Below are 26784 nucleotides of genomic sequence, written 5' to 3' on the forward strand. Positions count from 1 at the left end.
CAGACTGTTGCCCCTCCCCTGGGCCAAACGCTAGGCGGGAACCAACACGGTGAGGCGCGCGGCAGGCTCTGCGGCGCTTTTGGGCCAGGTGCTTCCGGCTCCCACCGGACGGAGGCGGGCCTGGCTGTGGACTCGCTCTCCCACGGAAGTGTGCTTTAGCGCACCGGAAGCCACCTCGGGGTGAGCCATGGCGGGTTTGCCTGTTAGAGACCCTGCGGTGGATCGTTCTCTACGTTCTGTATTCGGTGAGAGGATTCCGGAGGTGCCTCTGCTCAGGGAGGGGCGTCCCCTGCGGTCCCCCGTATGGAGCGGGTGTCAGGGTGTACGTGTGGGTTCGCTGCTGTCCTTTGGCACTGCAGCCTGGCGTACTCGTGGGCAGACGAGATCCCCCGCCCCCGCCATTCCCCCCCATCCCCCCCTCCGGCTCCGAGGTACCAGAGGTTTGCCGCAGTGTGGTTTCAGGGAGCTAGACTCTAGCGTTTGTCTTCTCTGCGTTTTCCCCTTCATGATTCTCAGTTATTTTTTAGGAGAAAAGGGTGCGTGGAAACAGAGCGTTCCTGTTGCGTGCTGCTTCTCCTAGCCCAAAATTTTATTCTGAAGCATCGACCCCCATATTCACTTCCCGCCCTCTCATAAACGTGTAATATGGCTTGCTTTTTACTTGTAACGTTTCATCCAACCATAGTGGTAGCGGCCACCTGGCTTATTGAGGTGGGTTGCGAATGAATGAATGAATGAATGAATGATTAAAGGCCAGGGAGATTTCAGAGGAGTGAGACTAAGCAATTCTTAGGGTTTTAATGAGTAATTTCTAAAATATGTGCATTGCTTTTTAAGCACGTTTGGGGGCAGTAGAATTGCTTCGAATTCAAGGCCAGCCTAGGTTACCTCATAAGACCAGCCAGAGCTACATCACAAGACTCTTTCTCAACACAAACAGGAATAAACGGTCTGTTTATTGTGAGGGTCTTTAGAAGCACAGAATAGTTTTTAAGCATCCTCTGCTATATTCATGACTTTTCCTCCATAAATGTATGTATACATCGAAATAAAGAGATAATCCCTCCACTGTTAAGGACTTTGAGTAAAAATCAGTACTTAAATGTTATATTTTCAGCACAGGGAAAACCTTTGTCATATCAATATGAGAACTGTTTGAAAGACAACTTTTAAAATTTAGCCTCTGCCTCATTTCTCTTGTTAAGAGATTGGAAAAGATACGGTGGGAGTAGGGGTTTTTAGAGAATACTGTTCAGTCAGTTATTGAATGATGCAGATAGAAAGCCTACTGTTTACTTACTCGCTCAAGAGCTCAGTTACTGTCCCAGAATTTTAATGTGTTTTCTCTTCCTCAGTGGGAAACATTCCTTATGAAGCTACGGAAGAACAACTGAAGGACATCTTCTCTGAAGTTGGGCCTGTTGTCAGTTTCAGGTGAGATCCTCATTCAAGAGTCTTCATTGTGAGAGTCTTAAAAAGCACAGATTTTTGGGATAGATACACATGCTCTATAATTCATATCCAATCTTTCCTGAAAGATTTCTTTCACTAAAAAAGTTTCCAAACCAAGAAAGCAGTCGAGTTAGAAAGATATCTTACTGTGGGCTAAATTGGAACATAGCAGTGTTAACAGGAAGCCTGTGTGTGTAATAGCATTTGTTCCTAATACGTGGTTTTGCTCTTCAGATTGGTATATGATAGGGAGACAGGAAAACCAAAGGGCTATGGCTTCTGCGAATACCAAGACCAAGAGACAGCACTTAGTGCCATGCGGAACTTGAATGGGCGTGAATTCAGTGGGAGAGCTCTTCGAGTGGATAATGCTGCCAGTGAAAAGAACAAAGAGGAACTGAAGAGTGAGTAGAAAGCCAAGCCATATGTATTACAAGTTAGTAAAGATGAACAGTGGAAGCTTTGCATTTTCCGGGATATTTTAGAAGGTGCTGAGGTGAGTTGCTGAATGAATAGCTTCTTAGGACCTAAGGTGCCTGAATGAGGGATGGCTATGTTTAAGAAACTTGGCTTTAGTGATCCTTCTGTTCCAGTTTAATTTCCAGTTTAAGGAAAATGCAGGTCTACCAAGCCATCAGTTACCTTTCAGGGTTGCCAGATTATTAACTGGTGGGGAGTACTAAAGACATTTCCACACATTCTCTTAAAATGGTAGCCTTTGTTGGTTTCAGTACTTTCCTTCTGAAGTGACTTATCAAAGAAGTAAATGATATTATCAGTGTCATAGCTTTCCACTTAGAACAGAAGATATACCCTCACTTTCTTTCATAGAAAGACGTTCAAGTGGCTCAGCTCCAAGAGTTTCAAGTTATTGGTTGGTGCTTACAGCAGCCCTAGAAGACAGATCCTTGAAATGACTTGGGTTGTTACTTTACCATCCTGACTTTCTTATACTTTCTTCCTAATCAGGCCTTGGCACTGGTGCACCTGTCATAGAGTCACCTTATGGAGAAAGCATCAGCCCTGAGGATGCCCCTGAATCCATTAGCAAAGCAGTTGCCAGTCTTCCACCGGAACAGATGTTTGAGCTAATGAAACAAATGAAGGTGGGAGGAGGAGACATTAGAGTATAAACAAAATCATTTACATCAGATTTTCAAGGAACAAAAGGATATAATTCCCTGAGCTTAAATAGTTGATTCTGTAGACACCATTTCTTCCATATTTTGTACATGGGGCATTTTTATACATACATGGACCTGCCCAAACCGGCTGTTTCCATGTCTTCTATAGATGTTAAATTATAGTGTTTTACCTAAGTGATATTATTATAGTATTATAAATACCTCATCCTCTTCTTCTTCGTCCTCCTCCTCCTTCTCCTTTCTTGCCTGCCATGGCCAGAATTATGCATTCAATGTCAAAATCAGTGCTAAATCACCAGCATGGTGTCATGTGCTGTAGTCCCACTGCTTGGGATGCTGAGGCAGAAGGGTCACGGTGAATTAAAAAACAGAATGGGAAACATGAGGCACTGTCTCAAAAAGATAATCAGCAATTCAGAGGGGATGAGATTCTTAGCATTGAATGTGAAGGTGAATGTTCTTATCTTCTCAGCTCTGTGTCCAGAATAGTCCCCAGGAAGCACGAAACATGTTGCTTCAGAATCCACAGCTGGCTTATGCTTTGCTGCAAGCACAGGTAGTGATGAGAATTGTGGATCCTGAGATTGCCCTGGTGAGTGCTTCTGGTTCTTATATAGAACTAGCAGGGTTATCTTTGGGATAAGAACTGCCTGGTTGGCTTGTTAAACAGACAGCTCATAGATATATCTTTTCACTTTTTTAGAAAATTCTGCATCGCCAGACAAATATCCCAACGCTGATTTCAGGCAACCCTCAGCCAGTTCATGTTGCCGGGCCTGGCTCAGGACCCAATGTTTCAATGAACCAGCAGAATCCTCAGGCCCCTCAGGCTCAATCTTTGGTAGGGCTTTATTCCATAACGTGTTTTTATCTGTCTTAAAATGTTATTTTCTTTCCAGGAAACTATTGAGAGAAGAAACAGCAGGAATCGGAGATGGTAATTAAATTTTCAGGCATAAAAGCAATTTGCAGATTGCACAGCACATGCCACCTGAAAGAATGTAGATTCAGTTCCAGGATAATAAAACAGAGATCTTTCCTGTAAACCCATTTCTAATAAGCTATTTTTTGTGGGTGTGTTTATCTACCACTGTGGTTATCACTTCAGTATCTTATATGTAATCTCATTTAATCCTCATTTCAGCAAAATGAGGCAGGCACTCTTACTGTCTCCATTCTCAGCAGTAACAAAGGAAAAAGCAACATGTTCAAAAGCGTGATTGTAATGCTGTAGACCAAAAAAAATGATACAGGTAAAGGTGACATGCAGAAGGTACCTTAGTCATGCTCAGAGATGTCTATTGCTCTTTGATAAGAATAAATACTGGAAACATAGGAAATGTTCCTTAATGAAAAGTGGAGAAAATTTGGTCTACCTATCCAATGAAAAACTCTAAACAGTTAAGTAAACTGCATATATCAGTGGGAGTGACTTTTAGAAACCTAATGCCATACAGTATTAATGTAGACTAGAATATATGGTATCAGCAGAGATAACTTATAAAACCATGCAGAAAGTAAAACTGCGGGAACATTTTCCATATGGATGTGGATATCAGCATAAATTCTCAACCTGATAAGTGAAATGCAAACCTAGTACAATATAAAACGATAAATGCATTTTAAAGATTTGTTTTATTCTATGTGTATCTGTTGCATGCCTTACAACTATGGGCCTGCAGCGTGAGGAGGCCAGAAGAGGACGTCAGATTTCCTGACATTGGAGTTATAAACCATTTTGTGTTTCCATGTGGGTGCTGGAAACTGAACCCAAGCCCTCTGTAAGAGAAGCAACTGTTTTTCTAAACACTGAGCCATCTCTCTAGCCCAAATATAACCATTTTAAGCATGTGTCAGAATTTTGAATAATCATTTAAGAAGTAGAGCAAAAATATGGTGTAACTGAAGAAAACCACACAGATTGTGTTTATATATCTATTTTCAGAAGCAAATGAAGCCTATAAATTAGTAAAAGTGTAACAAAAAGAAAAACCTACCAAAATGAGTAGTGGGCATAAACAGTTCACAAGACTGACAGCATCTAACCTCAAAATTAAACATAATCTAAAATAAGCCACCATTTTCTACCTATAAGATGGATAGAAGTAAATAATATAAATTAATCCAATGAATGGTATAGGGCAAGGAGTAGTAAAGTAAACATTTTCTTAAGAAATTCAGATAGTAAATGTATTTGGCTTTATAAACTATATGATCTCTGTAACATGAGATTGTATTCTAGTAGAATGTGATTGTAAAATGTGATTGTATTCTAGTAAAACCTTACTTATAAAGCCACTGATAGAAACAGGCATGGTAGTACATACCTATAATCTCAGCACTTGGAAGGTAAAGGTAGGCAGATCAGAGTTTGGGGTCATCCTTGGTTACCTAGCAAAATTGAAACCAGGCTAGGCGATTTGAGACACTTCCTCACAAAACAAACAGAAAGGCTGGGACCTGCAAAATGGTTCAGAAATAAGGATGCTTGCTATCAAACCTGACAACTTGAGTTCAATCCTTGGGACCCACAGTTATAGAAGGAAAGAATGTATTACTGCAAATTGTCCTCAAGTGTGCAATTAGTATACAAACATACACTAGAAGGATGGATGGGTGGCTAACAAGATGGCTCAGCAGATAACAGTATTTGTTGCTGTGTCTGACAGTCTGAGTTCTATCTCCAGGAGCCACATAGTGGGAAAAGGGAGCTTTATACAAGTTGTCCTCTGATCTGTGACTTCCACATGTATAAAAACAAGAAACTTGGGAAAGGTCTCACTATATAGCTCTGGCTGTTCCAGAACTTACTGTGTAGACCAGGCAGTCATCTTTACTCAGAGATCCACCTGTCTGCCTCCTGAGTGCTGGGATTAAAGACATATGCTGCTTGAAAAAACATTAACTGGTCACGAGTTTAGTCAACTTGGTAGTGCTTACCTTTAATCCTAGCACTTGAGGGGCAAGGGCAGCTGGATTTTTGAGTTTGAGGCCAACTATGTAGAGTGCCAGGGCTACATAAAAAGGCCCTGCCTCAAAAAATAACAAAAAGAAGAGAATTTAGCCATTGAGCAATAGTTATCAGCTCCTGTCCTAATTATTTTAGGGAAATGGAGAATTAACCAAGACTGAAAATGGAACTGATCTAAAAGCAGAATCATAAGTGGCAAACCTTGGATTGGAACCTAATCTAATCTCATAGCCTCTTTAAGCCACTCCCTATATATTTTTCCCTTTTTTCTTTTAGTTTTGATTATAATGAACACATCTGATTTTTAAAAAATATTCATACAACTTCTGCTGTACTTGTTTGTTATATTTTTAGTTATTGTTGTAAACCTCTAAATTGAACCTAGGAGGAAAATATCAATACATACAGACAAGTTAAAACTAAACCTGTAAATATCAACTGGCGGTCTTAAAATGTGACTCTGCAGAAAACAAGATGCTAATACGTTTCACTCTTCTCCTCTCCCAACACCACTCACAGTGATGAGTTTAGGCATGAACCTGTGAACCAATTATGATTCCTTTAGAATCATGCTGTTTTGAACCTTCTGTGTCACACTGTACACAGACTGCAGACAACCAGAAAGAGTAGGGTCCTACTGACTCAGACTCAACTTTGTTTTTGGCGTTCATGCATTTGATTTTTTGGAACTGTTTTGATTCTTTACATTCCAAACACATGTATAGTTCTTTAGGGAATGTCCCAAGAAAAAAATTGCATTCCCTTTCTCTCAGGCAATTTTCACTACCACCCCCAACAAAATTATACCCAAAGAGAGAAGTTACTAAGACTTGAACAAATGAAAATGTTTTTTCATCTTAAAAATGTAGAGTACCAGCAAACCTTTTTGAAGTCTCAGTCCCTTTTGTGTCCTGTGTATAAGGCATTTTTTCAGGTTCTCTCTCTCTCTCTCTCTCTCTCTCTCTCTCTTTCTCTCTCATCATTTATTCAGTTTACATTCCAGTTGCAGCTCCTCTCTCTTCCTGGTCCCCCCCTCACATAGCCTCTTCTCCCCTGGGTACCAACCCATCCTGACACATCAAGTTACTATAAGGTATTTTTAACTTACTGTTATGCACCAGTTAGTGGAGTCAAGAATGGGTTATTTGCTGCCTTGCCACATGTACAAGAAATGTTTATCCGTCTCTACATTATACATATGCCCTATCTTAACTGCACTCACATAAACAGGCTCAAGATACTACAGTTCGCTTCTGTGGAATTCAGAATATGTGATAAAACTAATGTTAAGGAAGCTAAGTCATACAAAAAGATGTTTGACAGACTATTGCAACTGCCAATATTAAGGGAAACTTAAGGTCATAAACGAAATGTTTTGAGTCTCTACAGACATGCTCATACTTGGTTTTCTTGGTCAGGGTGGAATGCATGTCAATGGCGCACCTCCTATGATGCAAGCTTCTATGCCAGGTGGAGTTCCAGCCCCAGTGCAGATGGCAGCTGCTGTTGCAGGGCCTGGCCCTGGTTCCTTAGCCCCTGCAGGTAACTTGCAGTTAGAGTCTTTACCATTTTGTTATTTTACTAAGGTTTTATAGTAGTAACTGCTGAAGTGCAGCCAATTTAATAATAGGATCTTGGTATAAAACAAATGTATAGCTATAACATGTATTCTAGGCTGAGGAAAGTAGATGATTTCTTCTTTTGTATTGTTTTTAAGACAAGGAAGGTCTTGCTCTACAGCTTGGACTGGCCTCAGAATGCAATCCCCCTATTTGAGGTACCGAAGTGCTGGGATTAGAGCCATATGCCACCAATCTTAACTGAATAAGCTCTTAAGTGAGCCAGGTGTGCTGCTCACACACTTGGATGTCATAACAGTGGCAAACTGCCATAGACATTACTACATACCTGTTCTCTGTTTCTGTACTTATATTGTCATGAAATACTAACATACAGGTTATTGGTTAGTACCTTCTCTGGACATGTTGAATAACTTTGTCCTTCTGAATAAATACAGCTGAATACTCCTGTGTTCAAGAACTAATGGTATCAGCAAGTTCCACTGTTTAGAAAAAGCCATACATCTTTTAACTGAATAATAGGTTCCCCTACTCCAAATGACCAGAGATCCCTTAAAAAGAAGACCACATGCTTAGCAATAAGTTAAATTGAACAAAATTTGAGGCAGTAGAGATTTTTACAGATCACATTATGATTTTAAACCAATAAAATTAGAAATAAATATTAAAAGGTGAGTGGGAAGAAATCTTGCCTTGGAAAATTAAGAAACATACTATAGCTATTTAAAGAGGAATTAAAATTATAAATAGTGTAAATTAAACAAAAAATAAATATTTATATTTCATACAAATAAGTATGAGAAATTGTAAAGGTAGTGACCAAAGAAAAAATGAATATTCTCAAATACCCATGTAACTAGAAAAGGAATTCCATACTAATTCTAAGTTAATTAGAAAAATAATAAAACACAAGACACCTAAAAGAGGAAATTAATGCAGATAGGGGTGTAGCTCAGTGTTAAAGCACTTGTGTACAGTGTGCAAAAAGCCCCATGTTCAGTCCCTAGCACTAAAACACTAAACATCAAAACAATGTCCCTCCAAAAAGAGAACCAAAAGACACAAATTGAGCATACCATAAGATTTAACTAACTTTCAAGGAATGTTTTGGAGTTGATAGTATTTATGTTTGTGAATTCATTAAAACTTCATGGGGATTTTTGAGCTGTCCTTCAGCTCTTTGAAAGTTGGTAAGAAGAGGGAAAACAACCTACAGAACAGTGCAGGAAGAAACTATTTTAAGAGCTTCATAGAAAACAAAGCCAGATGGCCAACACACCAGCCTCACTTATAGTAACAATAAAGTGCCACTTATACCCCTCAGTGCCAAGTTTGAAAGAAATATTTGTAAAGAAATTTGTACTTATATATCACTGGTAGAAATAGGAAGGTTTTCAGCCTTTTGAGTAGAATAACATGAAAGATTTACATGTTCTGACCACCAGGTTCACTACTGGGGGTTTAGTCTGTACAAATAAAAGGTATTATGTGATGCTTTTTTTATGTGGGAAATTATGCTCATAATGCTTTCTGCTGCTTTTGCCTTAGATCCTAAACCTTTGTTTTGTGTTGGTGATTGGTCTGCATTTAGTGGAATGGAACGTTATAGACAAAAGAAGCTTTGAAATCATTTGGCAGTTATTTTTAGACTTCAGTCTGTGTTAGAATCACCTGAAGGGCCTATATAATGGAGATTGATAGGCCCTGATGCCAAACTGTAATTTAACAATTTTGAGGTTCAGAACTTGCAAATTTTCAGGTTTTGCATTTCGTTGTTGTTGTTGTTGTTGTTGTTGTTATTATTGATACTGATACAGCTTGTCTAGCTGGGGACCACTTTCTGAGGACTACTATTTGGAACTACTTCTTCATTGTACAAATAGGGAAGCCAGGAGTATACACTTTTATTGAGTCACTTGCTCAGAATCACAGGTATATAATATAATAGAAAGAGCTGGGGTAGCATCCAGTTCTTTGTGTATTCAATCTATAACTTTTAGTGCTTAGCAAGTTAAATCTGCTTGCCTTTTGATACCACGCGGCAGCATATTTTGTTCCTTTGAGGAAAAGAAGAATTATTGCTATGTTGAAAGGACGACACAAGGATTTGTGCTGTGTGATTATTCTTTATATAGTAGTCATCATACCCTATCTGGTTAGTGTTAAACTCTGTTAAAGCCAGCATACCCTTTCTGTAACAGGTATTTTGCAGTGACTTTACTTTCCTGAAATGTAGTGCACAGATGATATAATTTTTGTAACATGACTTCAAAATATTAATATAACTCCCTAATTGTAATACACATGAAAAGTAAAAGAAAATTAACTTATTAAAAATCAATATGTAGAAGGAACCAGGGAAAGGAAAAGCATTTGGAATGTAAACAAAGAATATAGAAAATAAAAAATTATAAAAAATTAATATGTAAATGTCCAGGTATGGTTAGAACACAAAATGTAATAGGTGTTTATATCTGTCCTGTGAGTGTAAAAACTAAAAATATAGACAGTTACAGTGATGTTTGCTTTGGTAATTCAAACACCACTATTGATGTGGTTTTCCTAAATAGTGAAAAATCATATTAAAATTCTTAAAACATTGCAGTCTCCATAATTTACTCAGTAATTGGATTTCTGGAAAAGTCAGTGAATATATACTAAAATAGTGCATATAACTTCTATGTTTACAAATAAAACAGACTCAGCCTCTAGGTTGAGATGAAAAAAGACAGCTTTTCCTTAGTGTAAATGTTCAGTGAGACATTTGAAAGTGTGCCATATACTGACAAACATTATCTTCTGCTCATTGTATTGTTTAATGGTAGTCCTCACTGCCATCAGAGCTTTCTCTTTGTGAGGAAAAGGGATGACATTTATGAACTCAGCCATTGTTGTTTTTTGCTACAGGCCCAATTTATGTTTTTCCCCTGCCCTTTATTTTCTAGGAGTCATGCAAGCCCAAGTTGGAATGCAAGGAGCTGGACCAGTGCCCATGGAACGAGGACAAGGTAAATATTAATATAGACTATACATGGAAATGTTTCATATCTGCACTGTCTAATGTGTCAGCAACTAATCACCAGTGGCAATTTACCAATTAAGTCAAAATTAAGTTCAAATTAATCATAAAAGCCTAATACTCTGATTTCCTGGGCACAGTGATTATTACATTCCAGGTACTCAATTGCCACACATGCTAATGAAGACCACACTGGACATTGCAGATGTAGAATGTTTCTATATTCATTCACCAAACTTCTATTGGTCCATACTTTCCATAGGAGATCCAGCGCCTAGATCTGTAAGAGTTGGTGATGAGACAAACACATACTTTGTTTTTTGTTAGTCTAACAACTCCATAGGCATGTTCTCACTCAATCTGTGAATAGCTATTTACTTTGTAAGAAATTTAAATAATGAGTATTTAGTATATGATCGGGTTTGTAGATGACAAGATATAAATCCCATAGCATACTGGGAGGAAAGCAGAGGTTTATAAATCATCGTTGTAAAGTGTCTCCTGTACTGTGGTTAAAAAATACTGTATATAATAGCAGCAGCCCTTCCAGAATCATTGCGTTTTTTTCATGTTATTGTAGTTTGAAGGAGAAAAAAGTATATCACAGTTAAAAAATGAAAGATGATGGAAGAAAAGGTAACTGAATGTGTACTATATAAACTCAGTCACTTCCGTTTTCACACAACCCTTTGGGTTAGGTGGCAGTGCCTTAGTTTTACAGGTAAAGAGATGGAAACACAGGAGTTTTAAGTTTCTCAGTAGGATGAGGTAAGTACATATCCATTTCCGAGTATTGTGATCAGAATCTGGTGCTCTTCTTTTTGACTTAAAGATTGAAGTCTCCAAATCCAAAAATCTGCCTTCTTCCTATTATTCTATTACCACTGTTAATTTCAGAATTAATTTTCAAAATAATCTTGTTATTCATTAGGTGCCTGTGTTGGGAACAAATTGCTTTGGACAGACCAAAGGGGCTTAATATTTTTCTTCTCAGCTGATTCTCTATAAGAAGAAACTCATTTCAAAAGGATAATAAGATACAGGCCCATGATTGGTACACAGGGATTGGTGGTTGAAATGACAAATCTAAACACATCAGATGAATGACAAGACAAACTTGTAACATACATCTTATCTTCCCTCTAAAGTATCTCATGCTTCAGTGCTACTGTGGACCCCCATCTCATTATTGTCAGCACATGATGCATCTGCCTCAGAGAATCTTCGCGGTAGTGAGAAGGGCTTGGGCTTCTGTTAATCTTTTCCTCTTCCCAGGCCAACAGTCTTATCAGTGAACCCTTCAGCTGGTTAACACATACTTCTAAAAGAGATCTTTCTTCCCACTTTAGTTTAGCCCCATCTTTCTGGTAAGAACTAACAAAAGGAGTTGGATCAAATTTTGGAAGTATTTCAAGGACCTTTTGAGGCAAAGACAAAGTGAGATGAATTTTTAAAAATTATTTCCTTCAGAAACAAGAATATTTTCATTTGTGACCAGATTTGTTTTCCTTTGCCTGGAATCCTTGTTGGGTTTGTGTGTTTGTAATGGTGACAGATGTTTGAGACAGAACTTGTTTTTTTCCCATCTCCTTTAATATTGGTTATACCTTGTCAACTCATTAATCTTCGTCATTTTTTTAACTGTAGACTGGCTGTAGTAGACTGTTTCTTTCAGAGTGATAAATACTCTTTTTTCTCATCTAAAGTTCAGCTGCATTTTCCCATTTTATACTTTTTTGATAGAAAATTTTAAACTTTAAAATAAAACAGAATTAGTATTGCCCCACTTCTGTTATGCCTGTCTGTGATAAATCTCACATGTCACATTCGTGCAATTTGTTTTATGTTTTGCTTTTGAAAACATATTTTTCTGTTTTCTTTTTTTTCAATAATGGTACAAGAAGAGATTAGGCAAAATGCTATAGTTAACAAAAAGAAGAGTTCAAGATTGTTGGTTATTCTTGCCCAAATAAACCAGCCTGTAGGGTTCCCTTAAAGATATCTGAGGCTGTTAATATAGCTCACTGGTTTAGAGCACTGGCTGCTCTGCTGGAGGTCCTGGCTTCAATTCTCAGCAGCCACATGGTGGCTCACAACCATCTGTAATGGGATCTGATGCCTTCTTCTGGCCTGTAGGTGTACATGCAGAGCACACCTACACTTAAATACACAAATAGGTTCTACAAAGAAAGATGTCTAGTCAAAGTGGAGCTGTTCTGGATAAGAGAAAAGCCTAATTATAGTTTAGGGAGTTTTGTAGTCTAGGACAAAGTAATGAACTCTTGGCTTCTTACTGACATGTAAATCTCCAGTTTCCGTGTGTGTGTGTGTGTGTGTGTGTGTGTGTGTGTGTGTGTTTATGTGTGTTCAAGCTATTTTAAGTATCTGCTATTTCTCCTTTTGAACTTACTGCTCACCTAGGAACCTTACAGCACTCGCCCGTGGGACCCGCCGGGCCTGCATCAATTGAGCGAGTTCAAGGTACCCATTGTATCTGCGGGTTCCCTTTTGCTTGTGGTGTTCAGGGTGGGACGTTGAGGGGAAAATAGCTGCTTGGCAGTGATCCTCACGTTCAGAACCCCAAAAGGGTAATAATGTTCTGGGGATTTTTTGGTTTTTGTTGTTATTTTTGTGTTTTTTTTTTCCTCTTGAGGCCACAAACCTAAGATTGACCTCTTCACACAGGGCAGAGAACATGGATGATATGGGCATCTGTCCGAGGCTCTACTCCCTCCCTACTGGTGTCAGGAGGCTTGGATGGAATTGCAGTCTGTAAGGAGACAGCAGGTTCTTGCAGAGCCATGACAGTGTTCATATGCCAAGCCCCTACCTCTCTTTTGTGACTTTGGTCCTTAAACTAATACTGGTTAGAAAGAAAACCAGGACAATAAGTTTCTTCAGATAACAGTGTTAGTTCTTGGCAGGTGCGCCCCAGTTTGCTCTTTATATATAATTCCATCCATACCTCTGACATGGTACAGATTCTGCCTACACCCTGCTTCTGTTCTTGAGCTGCAAGAGGATTCTGCTGTGGTGAGGTTTCACCCACTCTAAGGTGTTTGAATTACATTGTCAGTGGTATAGAGTCATTTCTTGTTTTCTAATGTGTCTTTCACAGCAGTAACTCCCCATTTGTTTCCCTGTCAGTGCCAATGCAAGACCCCAGAGCAGCTATGCAGAGGGGAGCCTTGCCTACCAACGTCCCAACTCCTCGTGGTCTTTTAGGTGATGCTCCCAATGACCCGCGGGGAGGCACTTTAATGACTGTAACTGGAGAAGTAGAACCTAGGTAAGTACAAACATAGAAGGAAAAGGCTTGAAAAGTTTGGGGAAACTGTCCTTACTTTGGAAATAATGTCTTTCTGGAAGAGTACCTGTTTGCCTTCTTCAAGAGATAAAGAAGTATTTTTAGCCACTGTCCAAGCCTAAGCCCTTTTGCTAAAGTGTAATTACATAGTTACAAAGGTAACTTTGAGCCAAATATGACTACTATATATTCAGAAATTGAAAATTCTAGCAATATATGCCTAAACAAGGAAAACTTGGGGTAATGGTGCTATTAATAACAATAGTTGTTGATGTTGGTGAGGATCATACCACTGGCTCTTCTCTGTATACCTTACACAGATCATCTCATTAATCTGCTTGAGGCTAGGGGTGTAATACCAGTGCTAGAGCACTTGTCTAATATGCCCAAGGCCCTAAGTTCAATCTGCAGCTCCACAAAGTTAGAAATGGCTATTATCAAGCCTGTTTTACAGGTTAAGAAGCTAAGGCATATAGAGGTTAAGTCAGTGACCCAGATCAAACAGCTAGTAAATGATAAGACCTGGATTTCAGTATTCAGTCTGAATCCAGAACCTGCATTGTTAAGCACTATACTGTGTACTCATTGTACATATAATAACTATCCATTAATTCTTCCCGGGTCAAATAAATTCTAGAATGCACAAATTTATGTTCAATAGCTTTCCTTTTATCTTACTTTCTTGTTACCATTTATTTATTGATGTTTGTATCAGTTCTCTCTCTGTTGGATGTTTGCTTACTCATCTGGCAGAAATTTCAATGTTGGTACATTCTGCTTTAAAGTATGTCACTTTCCTCCTGTCTCTAGAGCTTACCTGGGACCACCACCACCTCCTCATCAGGGCCCACCCATGCACCATGTTCCTGGCCATGAAGGTCGTGGACCGCCTCCGCATGACATGAGGGGAGGACCCTTAGCTGAGCCCAGGCCTTTAATGGCAGAGCCAAGAGGACCCATGCTAGATCAGAGGGGTCCACCTTTGGATGCCAGAGGTAAGGGGGAACCTGCATCACAGTACCAAATGGTGGTACTCTCTTCAGCTCTTATGGGACAGAAGTCTTAAGAGTCTTTCTGATTTATCTACAAATCAGGTAAACTAGAAAGAAGACAGCTTTATAGATGAGGGAAGATGTGACGAGATGTTAATAATTTTCTTACAAATTTCTAGGTGGAAGAGATCCCCGAGGATTAGACGCTCGGGGGATGGAGGCTAGAGCCATGGAAGCAAGAGGACTGGATGCCAGGGGACTGGAAGCTCGTGCCATGGAAGCTCGTGCCATGGAAGCCCGCGCCTTGGAGGCCCGCGCCTTGGAGGCCCGCGCCATGGAGGCTCGTGCCATGGAGGCCAGAGGCATGGATACCAGAGGCCCAGTACCTGGACCTAGAGGACCTATGCCTAGTGGAATCCAAGGTCCCAATCCAATGAACATGGGGGCAGTTGTTCCCCAGGGATCCAGACAGGTAATGCTTGTAGCATATACATAAAATCTTAATGTATGCAAGAATTGCTTACTAAGACTGATTTTATTTTATTTTATTTTTTTGTAAGTAATTTTTGTTTTTATCCCCAGTAATACCTGACCTGTACATTTTCAGGTTTTCCTAAATGAAATAGTCACTAAAACTGAAACCCACAGGTTCAAGTCAGAAGGCAATAAAAGCAGGCCTCAATGGCATGCCCCTCCCCCTACCCCTGCTCCCTACAAAAATATGCTTGTGCAGATCTCAGGCCATTTGAAAAACCTCTACCAGATGATTTCAATGTATAACCCTGAGTGAGAGCATTTGAGGAGTTGCATATTGGATGTTTACATTACAATTCATAACAGTTAAGTAGCAATGAAAATTTATGGTTGAGTACCCACAACATGAGGAAATATATTAAAGGGTCACAGAATTAGGAGGGTTGAGAACCACCGATTTAGATCATCTCAGGGTGACAGAAATCTATGTGGATTTCTTGTCATCACAGCATCTAAATGAACAGTGACATAGAAAAGGCAGTCTGCATATGATTCTGGAGCTGCAGTCTGTCTCTTCTCTGTCTCCATCACTTGGTTTGCTCCAGCTGTGCCTACAGGATCCTTTGTAGTAGTTACTTCCTCATTTATCATCTCCAGTTGATTACAGGGACGTAGAATTTTTGTATCTTCATCTATATGTTGATGCCTTCATCTTTTCTTTATTCCTATTTTCATGTGTTTCTATTTCTTCCATTGTATTGGGGGTGGGGAAAAAAGGAGAGAGAAAAATATCAAAGCTAGAATGCAGCCTGTCCAGCATTCAGTTCTCTCGTTTTAGAGGTTCAGAAGCTTAAGGCCAGAAAGTCAGATGACTTGGCCATATTCACTTAACTAAAAAGTGCCAGAGTAAGAAATACAGCTTGCTTTTCCATTATGCACCTCTCTTATTTTATTTGCATGCTATATATGTATATAGATGTTTGCCTGATCCTTTTTAATTTGAGATAAAAAATGTGACTTTTTTTCATGGTATATATAGAATAAAAATGTATTTTCTGTTGTATTTCAAGTTTTGCTTTTTAAAAAATGTTTGTGGGCTTTGATTTTTGTTGTACCCTCTACTTTCAATAGCCTCAAAATATAACTTTTTATACATCCATTCTGCACATACTTATTGAGCATCTACTGAATACCAAGCAGAATATTAGGGATATAATAGTGTGAATAGCAAGATGTCAACACACTGGCCAAGGAGATAGTCACCAAGTAACCATACACTCTGCTTATGTGATTCTGCACACCATTCTATGAGAAAAGTCATTAAAAAGGATGCCTGATGTCTGGTTCTTTTTTCTCTGCTAGTACTTAAATTTATTACTTTTTAATGCTAGGGTTTTGGTTTGATTTTATGATGCTAAGACTCAAACATGCTCACAGATGCTAAATAATCTACCACTGAGCTTTAACCCTAGCCCAATATAATATTGTTAGTATTAAAAGTCTATAAAACAAGTTAAATCCAAGGTAGAAAAAATAACTTAATAGTGATAGTTTTAACATTTTCAAAAATTAATATATTTACTTACAAATAAATAAATAAATAAATAAATAAATAAATAAATAAGTAAATACATGTAGCCTTCTATAAATGTTGTATGTTAGGAATCTCACTTCCTCCCCTCTACCTCTCATTTGTGTTACATAATTGCTTTTATAAGATTATTTTTTCAAACTGGATTTCTTTATGTTGCTGACTGACCTGGATTTCACTATATATATTGGGCTGGCCTTGTACTCACCAAGATCTGCCCGGCTCTGTAGTGTTTGGAGTTAAAGGCATACTCCACCACATCTGGCTTATCTTTTAAGTGTAGCTTCCACTTTTATCCTTTTTATGATTTTTGGCTTTTAAACAAACCTTCATATGGCCTTGATTTATCACTTTAAATCAGACTTTAAACTTAACTACATGCCATGCATTTCAAAGTTTGTAGCTTGTTACTAGGGTAGTTATATAATTTGTCATACAAAGAAAGATACATTTGAGAGTCACAGTGTTATTAACAGTTTACTCTAAGACAAAAGCATAAACTGGGACTGTCTTAGGCTAACCAAGGCAAGTGGCCAGTCTTGCTAGTAATACCTAGAACAGGTACTCCTGGGAACTTAACTAGCCAGTATTGGGTAATTATTTCATATTAGTATCTCAGATTGGTATTAGTAAATTCCCAAGTGACTACCCAGAGGTGGTTCAGATACATAACAGATCAACTGACACAAATCTCTTGAGTCAACACTCTCTATAAAGATGTACCATTGCTCATGTACCCAGTGTCTTGGGAAAGATCATGTTTTTCAGGTGTCTTAGTTACTGTTGTTACTGTGAAGAGACACCATGACAATGACAACTCTTATAAAACATTTAATTGAATGCTTACTTGCAGGTTCATAAGTTAATCCATTATCATTATGGCAGCAGACATAGCAGGCATGATGCTAGAGAAGTAGTTGTGAGCTACATCCTTATCTGTAGATAGAGAAGGAGATACTAGGCTATTCTGGAACCTCAGAGCCCACCCCCAGTGACTTTACTTCCTCCAACAAGCCCAGACTTCCTAAGCTAGAATAATGTCATTCCCTGGTGACTAGGCCTTCAAATATATGAGTCTATAATAGTCTCAACACTGTTCAAAAGTTCAGTCTCTTTTGAGGCTCATGGCTTTCTCTTAACTAAAATCTGTAAAATAAAAAAGCTGATCACACACTTCCAACTTAAAATGGCACAGAATATACATTACCATTCCAAAAAGGAAGGAACATATCAAAGCAAGACCTAAAACCAGCAAGGTAAATTCCAAACTCTTTATCTCCATGTCTGATGTCAAAGCGCTCCAAATCTCCAGCTTCTTCAGCTTTGTTGACTAAAACACACTTCTCTCTTTTGAGCTGTTAGCAGCTCTTGGCAGATACTCTACAACTCTGGTGTCTCCAACATCTTGGGGCCTCCAATGAAATTTTCATGCAGTGGACTCTAGGTCTCCATATAGGGACACCCTTGACACATGCCTGGCCTCAGAAGCCTTCCTTAGTTTTGGATGGATATTAGACAATCCCTTTTTTGACTAAGCCAGAGCCGCTTGTGGCAGAAGCTGCCAAGTTCAACTGCCTGGAGAAGCTGGAATTCTGCTCCCTTGTTCACTCACATTTGTATCAGCATTCTTCCTGATGGTTTCCTTTACTTCATAAGCTTTTTTAAAAATTCCTTTTCATAAGTTGAAGCTTGGCTAGGCAGGATCTTAGCCTGAACTCACCAATCTATTTATACCATTTAGCATCAGGCTTTTCTTTAAACTTTTTATCTCTGTGCACTGGACCTTGCTCCATTATACTTCCTATTTTTGCTATTTTTACCCTTAAACTGTACATTATTTTCCTGTTCAGCTTGTTCCTTTTCATTATAGATCTGCATAAGAGTGGCCACTAATAACTACATGACGCAGTCAATATTTGGCAGTCTCAAAATCTCTGCCAAGGCCATTCATTCAGAACTGTTCAATTTAGCCTAAGGCAGATTTTTAAGACTTCAGAAACAGCTGTAGTCTTTGCCAAAATCTGGGCCACTTACTAATATTCTCCCCTTCTGAAACTTCTTGTGCTGATCCTATAGTTCAAATTTTCCTCAGTACCACTGTCTTCCCTGTTCCTACTAGCCCTGTTCCCTTTAAGCCCTGCTTAAAGGATCCAACCACTTTTCTAATCCAGTGTTTTCCATAATCCTCTAACAGACCATGGTCAGGCCTGTCACAGCAATATCCCAGTCTCTGGTACCAACTTCTGCCTTAGTCACTATTCTGTTGCTGTGAACAGACACCATGACATTTAGTAGAGGGCTTCAGTTTCAGGGGTTTTGGCCATTATCATGGCAGTTGGCATGGCACTATAGAAATAGATGAGAGCTACATCCGGATCCACAGGCAGAAAGGAAGATTCTGGTCTTCACATAGGCTTTTGAAACCTGAGTCCATCCTGAGTGACACACTTCCTCCAACATGCCACACTTAAGCCTTTCAAATAATGTCACTCCTTGATGACCACGCATTCAAATATCTAAACCTATGGGGGCCATTCTTATTCAAACCACCACATCAAGTGAAAACTATTCTACTAGTAGTTGCTTGAACTATTTTAGTGGAAAAAGGATGTATTATGCATCCTATTTTCTTAAATAAAATTAAAACAATTTAAATCATCTTTGATTATTCACTCACTCATGGAAATAAATTCATTAATGTTTATGTTATTGTATGTTATAGTACTCTCCTGTGGGTATCTGCCCCCTTTGCTGATGGATTGTCACCTATTTCTCACACGGGTTTTTCTCTATTCCTTCAATACTTTCCTGCTTGAAATCTGAGGAAGTGGGTGACAAGATTTTTAAAAATTTTGTTTGCAAAAAATATCTAAACTCTGGGTAAGAGCCTGAGTGTGAGCACCGTGTTGAGTGTAGCGCCTCTCTAACAGCTATAATAGGAGAATAGAGGCATTTTCTTTGAGTGCCGGTTTCTTCTAAAGGGTTGGACTCACTACCTATCTTAAAATACCAATAAACATGCAAAAGTTGGATTGTGTTTTTTTACTCAAGTAATATTTCTTCTGCATTAAGCATGAAACCATTGTTATATACTCTACAGAAAGTGCTAAAAAGAAAAAAAGGAAAAAAAAACAAGGGCTGGAGAGATGGCTCTGTGGTTTTTGTACAACTTATTGTTGTACAAAACCTGGGTTTGGTTCTCAGCACCCACATGGCAGATCGTAACTATCTGTAACTCCATTCCAGAGGATCCAACACCCTTGTCTCTCCTACATAGATACTAGGTATTCATGTGGTGCACAGACATACATGCTCGCAAAAAAAAAAAAAAGACTCATAAAAATGAATATTTTTTTAAAAAAAATTACACCACTATTGTGTGTTCTAAGCAGTTAAAATGATATTCAGGGATTTCGTTTTTTTTTTTTTTTTTAATGGAATCTCTAAAAAGCAAATGTTGGGCTAATAACTTCTTTTCCTCAGAGACCTTCCTATCTCCTTTCTGCCTATCTAACACTCTGTTTTATGGGACAGAATTCTTTGAGAATAGCTATCATTGTATGATTGAACTAGGTAGGCTGTGGTCTTGTGGCGGTAGCTTTGCCATACTGTCTACGAACAGTATACAGTTGTTTAAAATCTGTTCGAGTAAGAGTTTCCTCTGAGCATTAATTTCTCCAGTGTTCATAGTTTTCCAACTGTGCTTATTGGGCTAAGTTTTGTTAACTTGATGCCCCTTTCCTGCACTGTGAATTATTTGTTAATGATGCTTATAAGGGCCTGTTATAAGCAAGTATGTGTCTGCTAGTAGATCTGTGGCTAAACAGTGCCTTCTGCTGGTCTTTAAATCATTCTCTTTTGACTCTTTTTCGTGTCAAGATCATTAATTGTATTGAGATTCCATGGGCGTCAGGAATTCTATATGCTCTTTCCTTTCTTTGTACACATAGGTCCCAGTCATGCAGGGAGCAAGCATGCAAGGTGGAAGCCAGCCTGGTGGCTTTAGTCCTGGACAGAGCCAAGTCACACCCCAGGATCATGAGAAGGTAAGCAACACTATCTGACTGCCTCCCTGCCCACAAATCTAGTCTTTTTGATCTTTTCACAGTTACCGTGAAGATCCTGGGTCTTCAAAATCCCTTTGGAGGTGATGTTTACTCTAACTTGGTACTCTCTAATGAATTTGGCTGAGCGTTTTGGGGACCTGCTCCTAAAGTTTTTAAATGAATATAACTGGCAACTTATTTTATATTTCAGACTCATCTAAAAATGGCAGATTTTTTCTGTGCAAGCCAACTGACCTGAAAATCCAAGCTCCTTTCTGTCCCCTCCTCTGCCATTTCTACCCAATCCCTACAGAAACAATAGCAGATTGACCACAAGTATACCTTTCTGTTGCTATACTTGGCTGTTGTTGGGAGCTTGTGTCTGGTGGAAAGGCTTAAAGTTGTGAAAGAGGGAAACTCAAAATAGGACTCAAAACTTAAGAGTTCCCAAGGCTCACAAATACCATCTTAATCTGCAGGAACTTTGAGTTCCTGAGCTATCTGTTTGCATCATGTAATCTTAAATATTTTCATTTATTCTTGTGTTCTTCATTGTGCTTTTCCTACCAGATTTTCTCTTTCTTTTGGCCTGCAGTTTGTTTTGTGTGTGAGAGTATGAAATAGCCTTTCTTTTCCCATTTTGCTTCATATCTCATGACAGTAGCCTTTTGGACAGAAGCTGGTGATGTTTTTGTTTTATTTGGTTTTCTGACTCGTCCTTGAAACTCACAACTTTTGTTTCCTCTGCGCAGGCTGCTTTGATTATGCAGGTCCTTCAGCTCACGGCAGACCAGATTGCCATGCTGCCTCCTGAGCAAAGACAGAGTATCCTTATCTTAAAGGAACAGATACAGAAATCCACTGGGGCACCTTGAAAGGTGAGCTCACTGAATGCACCTGGGCAGGACTAGGCCCTTCTGTATTCAAAGGGCATAACTCTAGCCTTTAGCACCATAGTGCTCTCTGAGACCCTCAGATTTCATCAGGTTCTCTCTACCCTTCAGTAGTCAGTACCCCTGGGGACAGGGTAAAACTAGACAGCATTGCTGAATTACTACTTACAGTCTTTTTCAGCCTTTTGTAATAGTGACATTAATATGTCGGTTTCCTAAAATTAATAAGACACAGGAATGTAGAAAGTTAAAGGAAGGGCCAGCAGATGGCTTAGCAGGTAAAAGTGCCAAATCTCTTGCTAGTTCTGATGAAATGAGTTTGATCCACAGAAGTTACATGGTGAAAAAGAGATCCAACTCTTCTCAATCTGTCCTCTGACCCTACACACAGTGCTCATGTGCACCCAAATATAATAAATAAATGTAAGTGAAAGAAAAAGAAGAAGCAGAAGTTAGTAAAGGTAAAAGGCCTGCTTCCTGAATTCTCTCTCATTCCCCAACAGAACTCAGCCCTTGTGATGAACTGTGGCTCACTGTTGCAAGCCATTTAAAGTTTGGCTTGTGTCATTGAATAGCCAGTAGTTTTACTCCTGACTGTTCCTTTCATAATGGAGGAAATACAAAGCATTTCAATAAAATGTTACTTTTTAGGCTTCTAATATTTGTTTTGTAAGAATTTTGTGTATGTGTGAGACTGGATCACTTATAGCCCAGCCCAGCCTTGAACTCACTATGTAGCTGGTGATGACCATAAACTATTGATCTTCCTGATTGCACTTTCCAAGTGGCGATGACAGGCGTGCAGTGCCATGCTCTGCTTTTGAGCTCAAACCTGGGATCCATGCATTTGAGGCATATACTATACCAGCTGAGCTATATCTCAGCCCTTGTAATGAACACTCTGATGGTTCACTATTATAAGCCATTTAAAGTAGTAGATGTCCCTGTTACCATCAGTTTCTTTACATATAAAGATGACTGTACACGACCATTATTTTTCTTGTTCATCAGTCAGGTAAGAAGGATCCAAGTGTACTTGTCAAATAAATAATCATGTGACCAAACTTGCTCTAAAAATATTGTTGTGCTTTTTAAAGAATTTCCCAACAATTTTGTCTTTCGTAAACAATTCTGTTTTCTGAAAGAAATTTTTGTCCCAGTACCTGTTGTAATGTCTTTTTTGGAACTTTTACTTTCCCCAAATGTCTTATAAATCCCATGCACATGTTACCATGTAAGAATGAACTCATTTATGATAATTGGCAGTCTTATGACTATACTGTAGTTCATATTTGTAGTACCCTTAAAGCTTCCAAACTGCCAATATGCATGTTATTTTACTGAGACTTTAAATGCTTATTGGATCATAGATGGTTAGCTAAGTAGACATTTAGTATATCCTATTTTATCTTTTCTCCCATATATCCCAAATATTCTATTTTCTTCATTAAAAATATGGACTATAATATTCATAGGGATTTACTTTTAAAAAATTATGTCAAAGATGGCATTTTTTTACAGTAAGAGAAAATTACTGGTTTTAGAAAGTTCTTCTTTGTATACTCTCAGTTATCTCTCATTTGCCCTGCATACTGACCTCAGGCAAGATTTTACTTTTCTTTTTATTTTAACCTTTTGAAATGATCATAGTTTCATCGGATGTTGGGAAACTAATACAAAGGACCTTCTCAGTGATTACATCTTACATTTTTGTTTTGTAGTACACTCTGAACTAGACTGTAGACCATTCAGTTTTTACAACCGTGGGGTGGTGATTCATACCAGTGGATGTGGAAACACAACTGTGATTTTTATGTGAGCCAGTCCTCTATTGGCATTTATGAACGTAGGGCTGAAGCAGTGGCTTTTTATCCTAAACTGATTTGATTGCTTTCTATCATCCCAGACAGGCTTCTTTATCACTATTAGAGATAAGTAGTTCTTGGACTAGAGAGATAGCTAGCTCAGGTCCTGAAGTGATTGGGCATTTACCCAGTGTACACACTTGAGGAGTACTTGAGCACCCAAGTTCAAACCCTACAACCAACATGGAAAGTTGGATGTGGCGGCACATTCTGGTAATCTTAGAGGGGGAGAGGAAGACAAGAAGTTCTTTGGGGCTTGCTGACCAGCCTGCCTAAACCTAATCAGTAAGCCTAGACCCCAGTGAGACAGCCAGTCTCCCTGGTGGATGGTCTTCCTAAGGATTGTCAGCACTTGAGGTTGACTTGGACCTCTGGCTTCTGCCCTCACATACACATATATACATATGAGAAAAGGAGTTTTGAAGTAGGGGAACTTATCTATGGTATATTTGTCAATTTTATGTTGTCACAGCTTTAGAAAGTGGTATGCCACTGTCATTCCATGGGTGGAGATCAGAGATGCTTCTGCACATCCCATAATGTTATATAGGCTATCTCCCTCACTCCTTCTTACAAGTGAGCACTTTGGTTGAATATGTCCATATAATGCTAAGGTTGAGAAACCCTGCTGCAAAGGACAGTGGGGAGACACGACAAGAGTCAGACAATAGCTATTTGGTGGTCGGCACATCCCCCCTTCCCTCAGTCCGTTTTTGTTCTGTGGGGTGGTTGTTTTCTCCTGGTGTTTAGGAAAGAGAAGTCTACTTACAATAGATTTCTCCCAAATTTGTCTTACAGGTTCTCAAAAGTACCTGGCAACAAATCTGGAAATGTAATTCCATAACATTGTTGAAATCTTGAAAACCTAGTCACTCCTGCATCTTAACCTCCCCAGATGAGGCTGATTCGTGCCAGGTGGAGGTCTTGCATCACCATTTCTCCAAAGGAAAACAGTTCATTCTGTTGTCGTAGTGTGTATATTTTCTGTGACATTAAATAAACTTTGAACACAAGTTTAACATACTACAAATTGATATACATAATCCTTTTGCTTTTAAGAAGCTAACAGCAAGGATATCAGCTAAACTGTGATTTCTAATGTACTGCAGCCTCATTCTTTAATCTTATATTGCCATAGCTGTATTCTTACTTTAGCATAAGCATTTATTCTTCTTAATGATACTTGAGAATTTCTCAGAAACAATGTTTTCGGGAACTTTGGTTTTTGTTGACTTTGCTTTCAGTAAAGTAAAAACACTTTACCCCTTGAAAACTCTCTAGAACCTCAGAGTTTTCTAGAAGAAAAAAAGCACATGGTTAGAACTAAAATTGACCAGAAGGCCAACAAGTAAGGTGCGCACCACATCAGTGTGTTTGGTTCAAGAACTGCCAATTATCAAAATGGGTTGTTTGCTCAGTAGCAGGTCTGAACATGCAGAAGACAAAAACTGCTTTGGCACTGGTTTGAATGTGTATCAGCAACCTAAAAGATTGTTGTAAAGCTCCTCTGTCTAGTTAGCCAACTTTACAAGTTTAAAAAAGCCACTGTTTTTCCACATGCTCAAATTTAATAAAACCAAGTGAACAAAATATATTCCAATCTTTCAGAAAATCACAAAGCTTTCAGCTTAATGAAAATTCTTAATGAAATCCATTCCAAGAACTTCAAACAGAAAACCCTAAAACGTTTACATTTTCAAGTCTTTAAAGAGGACCAAGTAGAGAGAGCACAGGACTGCAAATTATCCACTGTGGTGGTCTGCTTCTTTCGAAGTACTTGGTAGGTGATGAGTGCCATTAGCCTGTGTAACCCTGCTGCTTGCCTTGCCTTCTCCACAGTGGCATTAAGGAGGAATGGTTTCTCTCCACCAGTTCGACCTCAAGACATTTGAAGAGTTGCCTTAATGATAAGTAAAGTTTACTAGCGCTAATTGTGAGCTTCTTTGTATTCGCAGAACCCTACCCTCGCTGCATTAGGATTATGGGCAGGTGAATTAAGTCACTACTTAAGGCATATAAAGCATAATTGTGCATTGCTTAACATGCCAAGAAAAAGAAAGTAAAGATATTAAAATTGAAGGATTTTTTCTCCATAAATTTATAATGAAAATTTGCTGAATATGTCATACCTGTCAAGAAAAGTGCAAAACAGCAAGCACTCCTGCCTATTTCCCTCATCCCCAGTTCGATCATAATGTTAATTATGCATGCACTTCATTGTTTTCATTACCTTCTGTGCCTCCTGCAGAAGCAGTCCTTGATGTGTTGATTTTGGCAGCTGCCTTGACTTAAAAGCATCAATGTATTTAGATGCAGAGACCAAGAGGAAAGTATTTCTAGTTAGGAACCTGGGTTTTACACAACCAATTCTAAATCAAGATAACTGAAGCTGAAGCTATTTGGGAAACAGTTGTCTAATAGAAACTGTATCCTGAAAATCCAGCACAGTTTCCCAAAGCCTCATTAAACTGGATGGTAGACATTCAGGTGAATAAGTTGACAAGAGCAGCGGCATCCCAATTCATTACTATGGAAACAACTTGTCAGTGGTTTGTTTGTTTGTTTGTTTGTTTGCTATAATTTTTTACTGTTGTAATAATACAATTAGCTACCCCATGTTCATAATCTGCCTTTATTATGTTCAGACTAATGACTGAAAAATGATCCCACTAATCCTTCAAGCTATAGGTTCCTATATAATTGAAAACAGAAATTTGTTCACTCTTCATTAATGGTACAAATTAGACGGTCTAGTGCTAAGTCTATAGATTCATTCTGCTAAATGTATGAGGTCAACTGCCTGAGTACAATGAAGTGTGGGGGTGTTTTTCCTCCCTTGAGGAACCTGCACCTTGTAATTCACCATAACATCCCAGAGTCAGTGTGGTTATTGTCCTGGTTGATAGGGAAAATAAACATTTTGTAGGAAAAAGAATGACTTTTAGTGGATGGTTCCTCATTGAGTAAGACCTGGAAAATAGCCAAAAGTATAACTTTATTTTCTCTGTATAATACATTCATAAACAAACTCCATTCCCACCACCAACAAAAACCATAAAAGATCTTCTGTTAAATTACCCTGTGATGTAGATCAGGCCTTTCCAATTATTTCAAACAATACAAAGTGACAATATAGTTGGCTTCTAACTATAGTGCAAATTTGATTACAGTTAATATACTTAAGATATTACTAGGAAAAGTCAGCAAAATTGTTCAATAAGCAAAGAGGAAAATCTTTCAATTATTTTGACAAAGTAACATGTCAATTGTTGGTCACACTGGGTTAGCTCATGTGTAACAGTGTGCTTAGTGGGTGATGTGGGAGTGGGAAGCTTGGTTATTTTATGTTGTTTATTTATGATTATTGTTTTGTCGTGGATTCAATAAATATTTTAAAAGTCACCCTACTTAGAAATCTTTTGTGAGGGGCCAGGGTGGTGGGGAGGGAA

The 26784-nt window shown here is 38.7% G+C and overlaps 1 protein-coding gene across 3 annotated transcripts; it reads left to right on the forward strand.

Annotated features, from left to right (window-relative positions):
• Cstf2 (cleavage stimulation factor subunit 2) lies at positions 1 to 26737 on the forward strand. 3 transcript variants are annotated; one of them, XM_052170770.1, is made up of 16 exons: positions 1 to 245; positions 1356 to 1434; positions 1687 to 1856; positions 2422 to 2558; positions 3070 to 3189; positions 3301 to 3438; positions 6987 to 7110; positions 10094 to 10156; positions 12589 to 12648; positions 12853 to 12954; positions 13315 to 13456; positions 14285 to 14469; positions 14646 to 14938; positions 20482 to 20577; positions 21330 to 21455; positions 24134 to 26737. In XM_052170770.1, exons 1-15 carry the CDS (start codon positions 188 to 190, stop codon positions 21450 to 21452), a joined length of 1890 nt encoding a protein of 629 aa, XP_052026730.1. In that variant the 5' UTR covers positions 1 to 187; the 3' UTR covers positions 21453 to 21455; positions 24134 to 26737. The 3 variants fall into 3 exon arrangements, with proteins under 3 accessions (XP_052026730.1, XP_052026728.1, XP_052026729.1); XM_052170768.1 differs by lacking the exons at positions 12589 to 12648; positions 12853 to 12954 and having other exon boundaries at positions 5 to 245; XM_052170769.1 differs by lacking the exons at positions 12589 to 12648; positions 12853 to 12954 and having other exon boundaries at positions 5 to 245; positions 13393 to 13456.
• The last annotated feature ends 47 nt before the right edge of the window (positions 26738 to 26784 follow it).

The sequence above is a fragment of the Apodemus sylvaticus genome, chromosome X, assembly GCF_947179515.1.
Source record: "Apodemus sylvaticus chromosome X, mApoSyl1.1, whole genome shotgun sequence".
Classification (NCBI taxonomy): domain Eukaryota; kingdom Metazoa; phylum Chordata; class Mammalia; order Rodentia; family Muridae; genus Apodemus; species Apodemus sylvaticus.